A 7897-nucleotide genomic window follows, 5' to 3' on the forward strand; every position below is an offset into this window, starting at 1 on the left:
AGCATGCAAAACAATCTCCTCAAGATCTCCCTGTTAAATTTCCATTGTCCAGTTCCAAAATCCACTGGTTAAACATATAGCACCTTACTCTGAAAGGTAAAAACTAACAGTAGGGCAAACATCATTACTAAAAAAATAGCCTCCTTCAAGCTGCACTATATAATTTTCATAAGACATATTTTGTCATATTTTTTGAAACTGTCACTGTCATGACAGTATGGTAGGAGACAAAATCATACTTCTGTGGTTTCTCCCAGTTCTAACTATAAACAACCAATCAGAGCCAGAAGAAAAGTCTTAACGCTGTCAATCAGGCTTGTGTGCGCCTTCTCACCTTCCCCCTTGGTCTCTGCTATGATACAGCTTCTCCCCATCAGTAGAACATGTGGTGTATGCTAATGTCAGTACGCATGACCATTGATAATGACCGATAAATAAATTTCCTGTAACAGTGGTTTCTCCGCCATTAGCACACTTAGCAACATATTCACATGTTTGATTGAGAGCACTAAGACCTTCCCCTGGTTCTGATTGGTTGTTTTGACCAGAAGCAGGATATTTTTTCCGGACTGCAATAGTGGCACATTGAGGTGGAGGAGCTCGATCTTTTCTATCTGTCTAATATTATAGTGTCATGACATGATGAAAGTTTTAACAAATATGTAAAAAAAAAAAAAAAAAAAAAATACAGAAAAAACAAACATTTTTTATAAAAGTTACATACTGCAGCTTTAAGCCATTAGTTCTGACTTATATTTTGTATTGGAGTGATAAACTGCCTGCTTTTTGATTAATCCAACTAGCAAAATTATTTTTAAAATGTTGAAGATTAAGTATCATAATGTTGCACATTTTAATTTGAAGTAGAGTTGCCTGCTTTTGGACAGGCATAAATAACAGAAAAACTAAAAAAAAAATAACAAAATGAAAACCCATCATTTCTCTTTTACTTCATTACTATGTACTTATCATCCTGAAAAATCTTGCATAAATATGAGTGCATGATGCTTCTTTGAAGGCACTATGGCAACCAGTTTGATCAACATTTTGTCTCCTCATCCAGGGTGGAGTGGATGGAGGTTACACGAAGGAGAAGATCCGCATAGTGGAGGGTGTGTGCCTCCTGTCCAGTGAGGAGCTTTACTGGGACGACCTGAAACAGATCAAGCCGTCCCGAGGCGGCCTGCACACCTGCATACGCACAGACACAGTGTCCCTGCAGACCAGCAGCGCTTCGCTCGACGATGGCGAGATGGAGCAGCTCCTCCAGGAGGAGGCGTCTGAGTGCTCCTCCATAGCCACACTGACACCCTCAGCCATCACCCCGCAGCGCCACGCCCAGCACAGCCTGCCCGACACCGGCTGGGCCTCCATACGCAAACCCTCCACCGAGAGCGAAGTGTGAGAGAAACTTTCTCTGCGCTTCATCTCAACTATTTTTCACATAACACACACGCATGCAGACACCTATGTTCAAAGCTGGTACAGATTCAAAGATTAACTGAAGTAAATGTAAAGTAATAGTTCACATGAACCCGGTTAGACACAACAAACAGCTTCTGTCTTTAAAACTGGAGCTCCGTCCTGGTTAAACATGTACACACCGAACAACAGAACTCCCAGTGCCACTTCCTCCAGGCAGAGTGATGAACTAAAGGAGCATGCCAGTGTAAGAAGGCAAAAGACTCCTGGGAGGATGTAAACAGACACTAAAACTACCTGGAGCCGATTTAAAGGACGGAAACTCGACAAGACGAGTACTTCTTTGTGTACCTCACGTCTACTTTTTGGAACTATTTCTGGGACAAAACTAAAGCTACATATTTCATTCAACAACAGTTCTCACTCAGATGCCAGTCATGTCTATATGAACTCTATTTATAAACCTTTTCTGTTTTTTTACTTGAGTGGGTTTTTGATGAGTGTTGTGTGAGCAGTTTGTGCAGCAGGACTTTTATTTTATGACGGTGCCAAAGGGCGAGACTTCATATGGTCTCCACGCTTCCCTCTCCGCCTTCACTTGCATTTGAGATTCTTGAAAACTTTTGGGCAGTTTTTTTTTTTTTTTTTTCTTCTGCGCTTACATTACAAACTGGAAAGTAAGCCAGTAAAATGTCGCTGTTGCAGGTTAGAAAGCTCACTCCAGATATTTTTTTTTTATTCTCATAAAGCCTCCAAACAGGAAAAAGGTGATCTACTCTCAGATGGTTTATGCATTTTCTGGAAACGTTGCTGAAAGTCTTTTAGTTTATATTTCAGAGCATGTTTTTTTTTTTTCTTTAACACAGAAAAACAAGCTTCGGGGATGCAAATTCCTTAGTGTGAAACACTTTAATCTTTCTCCTTCGGTTTTATATTTAATATTGTATTAATTAAAATGTTGGTGACATTTTTCTTAGCTGCATAGCCTTTCAGATAGACGCAAACATCTGAAAACAGCTTTGTCATTTCATTCAGCATATCATTCTTTGATCTTCCCCCAAAAAAGAGCAATATTTTTTGCTGAGGTTTTCTCTACGGTTAAATATTACCTTTTTGTAGCACTTACTTTTAGAATGTAAAGTTCTTTAATATTAACTAATTCAGTATGGACAAAACAGACTCCTCAGATCTCAGTTTATTTATGTTCCCATTTTAAATGTATTATACATTGGTTTTTACACAGTATTCCCATGTCTGTACGGAATGATCACATTAAAGCTCTTTTTAGCAACTTGATCACAGTTCGATTTGGCTTTCTGCATTCATGACTTACATTTTAGAAGCAAGTGGGTCAGAAATCTGGCACACAAGTATTTGCTTGGTGAAATGCTGCTTGGTTTAAAGATGACCTAAGTTTATCAGTTTGCATCCTTAAAGCAGCCGTCAACAAACGGTACAGTGTGCAAGTCCCACCACCTCAGTGAGGATTGTCATTTCTCTACCAAGCAGTTTTTGGGTATTGCTTTAACGTTAGACTACAGTCCTTGCTGTTTAAATGCAGTACGTAATCCTATATCACTATACAGACAAATATATCTTTTAGACGTAATAGAGACATGTATTTTGAAGTATCTGCTACAAGCTCAGCAACTTGCTGATTTGCTGCTAGACTTAGCACTGAGGCCAATGGAAGAGGGTCTTGGCAGCTACATAACTACAGTCTCTAAGGATTAGTTGACAGTAGGAGCTTTTGGAGCATCGTGACGACTCAGTATTAAGTTATCCCGGCTCACAGTCTCTCCAACTCTGCTGCAGGAAATGCTAGAAACTGTACATATTTTACCATATGGATTGTTGAAGCAAATGTTTCTGTTTATATTGTGTTAATGGATTTGTAAAGTCTTTTGTACAAAGGGATTTCATGACCGTTTTTAGACTTTTATTAATTTTACTCACTGGAGAGAAAAAGTTTTTTTTTTTTTTGTTGCTGTTTTTGCTGGATTATTTTAACCACTGTGTTTTTAAGCTTTGTAAATGATAGGGAAGGTGCCAGTTATTTAATAGTGCTCTTTTATCTTATGAAATACTGGTCACATATAGTTGTTGTAAAGTTAACAAAGAGGTATTTATGATTTTTTTTTTTTTGGTTGTCATTTATGTGTAAATATGAAAAGACTGTATATGTATTTCCCTGGCAGTACTAACAAGCTGTGTTGTGTGATATAGTGAATTATTCCTTTGCTATCTTTTAATATAAAATGGCATTTGCATTTCAGTGAAACATTTGACTCACTCATCTTTGCAGTTTTTTGCTACATTTTTTACATTATGTTTATTTCTTCAGAAATGAAGAGAGAATACGATCAGCTATAATTTCAAAGAATGAAATTTTAACAAGGGCAAATATCAAGATCTTTTTCAATTCACATTCTACTCCACAGATTGTCATTTTTCCATGAGTCAAGTAGATTTTTCTGATGTAAACCTAGTAAACCGGTGTAAAAGGGGAAAACAATAGTTATATAGGTTGTTGATCTCTGCCTTATATAATGTAAAACAAAGTATAAAAAGTAGAAGAAAAGTTGAACTGAAATTTGCAAAATAATTTTTTCATGCCCTCCAACTGCATTAGGTACTAATTCAGCCCTCCAGCAAATTCAACAGATGCAAATGAAAACGTTTTCTATTTTTTAGGGTGAAATTTTCAGACATATTTCTTCATTTGAGAAGTACATAATGTTTCCACTCTTGCTTTCATTTTGATATCGCAGTAAAAGAGAGAATAAAAGCGGCAAATATTCTACAAGTTCTTTGATTATTTATTTATTTGGCTGGAAATAGATCTCATTCGACCCAATAAAATTCTATACATATTTAAAAAAACATACACATATTCATATGTTGGTTCCAAGAAGATTTAAATAGATTATAATTTGATGCAGTTTCAAGTGGTAGAATATCTTCATATTGAATTGGAGAAAATATGTTGCACAAAATGTTACATAATGTCAGACAATGGGCATAATAAGATAATTGTGGGTGAAATCCCTTTATTGAAAAGTTTTATGATGTTTTGTCTAGTTGCGATAGAAAAAGTTAGGTGATCAAAGAAACCAAAAAATCACGTAGTCTCGCGAGCAAGAACGCGAACCAGCGGGATTTTTGTGAGATTTTGATAAAAGAACAAAACACAACATGGTTAGCGGTTTGTAGTTGGATGATTTAAGGCAATCCGTCTTCAAATACGTGCCTGAATTTTTAGGTAAAGCGAAAATGATTAAGAGTGGATGGGTAAAACGCCCTTTGATCCAGGCTTATTTCCGCTAGGTGGCGACAAATCATCTAAAAGTTGTTGCCAGCCGCTTTGTAAAGAAAGCCGAAGAAGGGTCGATCTGGTTTGAACCGATTCGCCATGTGGGTTCAAATGAAAGAGGCACGCTGCTCTGATAAAGCAGGTAAACTTCACGGTTTTTAAGCTTCGAAGTTGCATTATGACATTAATAGACTTGTCTAGTCAATATAATGCATATATATTTATAAAACCTTCGAAGGTTTTGGGCAAGAACTGTTATTTTGAAGTAAATGTTTGATGCTGCCTTCATTAGATGTTAGCACTTAAGCTAGTTCGGCTACCTAGGGTTTTATGATCTTTTGTAACTTTATGATCTATTGATTTAGTGGATATTTTACCTTCCTAATCAGACTTTATTGTAGGATATTAATTATTAAACTCTTCCACTCTGTTCATTGTCATTAGCTTACCTGCTTGTTTTCTTTGTTCACAGATGCTACTAATTACAAGAAACTTGCCTCGGGAGTAAGAAAAAAGCTTGGTACCAGTCACGGTGGATTGCGTTGAATGGATGAGGCGTCCCGTCGGTTTAAATTGGAGTTCAAGGTACAAACAAGCTGGGCTCCAATTCTCCTTAGTACAAGATCAAATCAACGGCATGGAGGGTGTGAGAGTGATGAGTTGCACAAGTCAGTTGGGTGTTTGCTGCAGACAACCCGATCCGACATGAGGAGACAAAGTGTGCGCTGGGGCCATCTGGCTAAATCCCCATCCATAAAGAGAAACAAAAAAAAAAACTATTAACTAATTTAAACACGTTTCCTTGATGAGTCATAATTTATCCACGCGATTGATTAATCTGCAGAATTTGAAAATGTTATTACAAAGAATGGTTGCTCAGTTAGTATCTCTTGCTTCTGTCTTGTTGTCTAATCCCAGCATGATTTATTATTGTTGAGATCAGGGCTCTCTGTGGGCCAAAGCATCCATTACAGAAAGCCTTTTTTCCCTTCACTTGCATAGTGTTTTATGGTAAGCTGTTTTTGTCAGAGTCTGAAGCTTCAAAGTGCTGCTGTATGCTTCCCCTAGAGATTTAAGAAAAGGGATTTTTCTTTTCCCCTCTCAGAAGGAACTCTTAAGTGTTTTTCTCTTTAGTATCTTCATATGTTTAACTTGAAACTATTTGCACAATTTATTTTCATATTTTGCTGTAAAGCACTTAGAATAATGGGTTTCTCACTCTGTACCTCAGACACTTTTTTTTCCTCATTTCACATAGAATTAATGTGAACTAAACAAAAGAAAAGCATAAAAATATGATTCTTTTTATCCAATTTTTTAACAGGGATCTTCTTAAAAAAATGTGTTTGAAATCTGTTTTTCTCAAACATTGTTTTGACATCATTTAAAGTACTTTTAATATAATACACTGAGCTAAACAAATTTATTTTCCAATTTTCTTGAAACACCTTTTAATTTATTCAGCCTGATTTCTTCCTGTTTTTATGCTGTCTAGAGTCGGGAAGCGAAAGGAAAAATCTTGTGAAGATTCAAAGGCTCGGCTCCGCAGACTTGAACTGAAACGTCTTCGTCTCTAAAGGTCTGTAGGAATTAAATATTCTCTTTTTACTAGAGAAGTAAAACTGAAGGATGAATTGTGTAACATCCTCAAGACTCTGAAGTGAGTCAGTGTGCCTCCAGTCCCTTTGTTTTCTTTAGAACTTCGACGTGCCATTCCCAAAAATTAATGGGAATATTCAGCTATGTTACTTTATAAGGAACCTTAATCTCCACATTTTCTCCAATTTATAGGAGCTGAAAGTTCTTTTTAAATACATGCACTGTCTGTGGTTTACAGTTTCTGTTTATTTTACAGCCTAATGTTTTGTTTTTTTCTTTTTTGTAAATCCTCATCTTCCTTAAAATAATGACCACACAGACAAAAAAAACCAAAAAACACTTTGTTCTGCTATCCAAAGTGTCTCTGAGTCTTGAGTATCCTTGCGGAGGTGGCAGTGATGAGTTGCACTATTACCCAGGTTGCTGTTGCAGTGGCACAGCAGGCCTGTCCTGACACAATGTGTTGACAGCCATTGTGCACAGGGGCCATCTGAGTCGCCTCTTCATGGGAGAAAATAGAAAGTGGCATCTTTTAGGTTGTGGTGTCAGTTTATTTCTTCCTATTTGATTTTATTGCTGTTGTTTTTTCCGTAGGCAGAAGATGGAAGCTGTGGAATGAGATGTTTTTAGTTCAACAACTAAAAATCACTCCCAGGTGGGACAGTCTTGTTGCAGACAAACAAGCTCAACAAGTCTTGCTCGGTTCGCAGTTATAAAAAGGTTGGGGGCCACTCTACTAGAGTATTGGAATGCTACGACAAAAGTAGCATTTGAAAAGTAACTTTTATTGCATCTTGTTGCTCAGATTTTTTTTTTTTTTTTTTTGCAAAAATATATTAAGATGCTTTATTTTGTCTGAACAGAACAATGTTATTTTTTTCTTTTAGATATAAAAACAATTATGACTTTCAACCAAACCTTAACCATGTCAGTATCTTATCGTATTTTTTAGTAGTAGTATTTTGAGTGAAAACAATTGGACAAAATAATTATCTCCCATTTAAGAGTATTGATAAAGAATGTTGTTTTTTTGTTTCTGTAACTAGATCCTGTTTGAAGGTAACTTTGTTTTTCAGGATTCATCAATATTTTCTTTCTTTCTGGTTTAGAGACTCCCTTTATCTGAAAATATAAAAAATAATCTGTAACCAACTTGAAACCTCAAAATGCTTTGGTTGGTTTAATTATAACTGAAATAAAACTGAATAACTTAAAAATAAATTTGGTGGATGTAATTATTTAAACTAAAGGTCTTTACTGTCTTAACTGCCATAAGACATTTTGTTGAGGTGAAAAACAGTGAAGCCTTTGCTGAATGCAACAGTTGTTAATGTGACATTGTGATCCAGCCAGCTGCATCTTGCTGTTCTTGTGGAGGGGACAGAGTTAGTTAGAGCGGGATTGCAGGTTGAGGGATTGTGTTGCATCAGCGGCCACCACACTTAAACGTTTGCGTTTTGCTTTTGTCGACCAGACAGGTTTCATAATGCAGGAATGCTTCTGGTTGGGTGGTATATTGGAATTTTGATTAACACATTTCTCAAGAAATACTGCAAGCAAAAA

At 36.5% G+C, this 7897-nt stretch overlaps 1 protein-coding gene, 1 long non-coding RNA gene and 2 other non-coding genes across 6 annotated transcripts in view; all 4 read left to right on the plus strand.

Annotated features, from left to right (window-relative positions):
• lrp4 (low density lipoprotein receptor-related protein 4) overlaps positions 1–3708 on the plus strand; it is a 118675-nt gene extending 114967 nt beyond the window's left edge. For 2 of the 3 annotated variants that reach the window (XM_055036583.1, XM_055036584.1), the window contains exon 38: positions 1064–3708. In XM_055036583.1, the coding sequence (XP_054892558.1) occupies positions 1064–1405 (342 nt within the window). In that variant the 3' untranslated portion in view covers positions 1406–3708. The remainder of the gene's footprint in view (positions 1–1063) is intronic. The other variant, XM_055036585.1, reaches the window with a different exon arrangement.
• A 1100-nt stretch (positions 3709–4808) lies between these two features.
• LOC129364143 (uncharacterized) lies at positions 4809–7551 on the plus strand. Its single transcript, XR_008606404.1, has 4 exons — positions 4809–4877; positions 5208–5320; positions 6231–6314; positions 6929–7551. It is a non-coding gene; the product is annotated as an uncharacterized LOC129364143 (long non-coding RNA).
• LOC129364485 (small nucleolar RNA SNORD67) lies at positions 5381–5480 on the plus strand. The gene has a single exon (XR_008606451.1). It is a non-coding gene; the product is annotated as a small nucleolar RNA SNORD67 (small nucleolar RNA).
• On the plus strand, positions 6723–6834 carry LOC129364486 (small nucleolar RNA SNORD67). Its single transcript, XR_008606452.1, has one exon. It is a non-coding gene; the product is annotated as a small nucleolar RNA SNORD67 (small nucleolar RNA).
• Positions 7552–7897: the final 346 nt, after the last annotated feature.

This window comes from Poeciliopsis prolifica, unplaced genomic scaffold (genome assembly GCF_027474105.1).
Source record: "Poeciliopsis prolifica strain line A6 unplaced genomic scaffold, Auburn_PproV2 SCAFFOLD011, whole genome shotgun sequence".
Taxonomy (NCBI): Eukaryota; Metazoa; Chordata; class Actinopteri; order Cyprinodontiformes; family Poeciliidae; genus Poeciliopsis; species Poeciliopsis prolifica.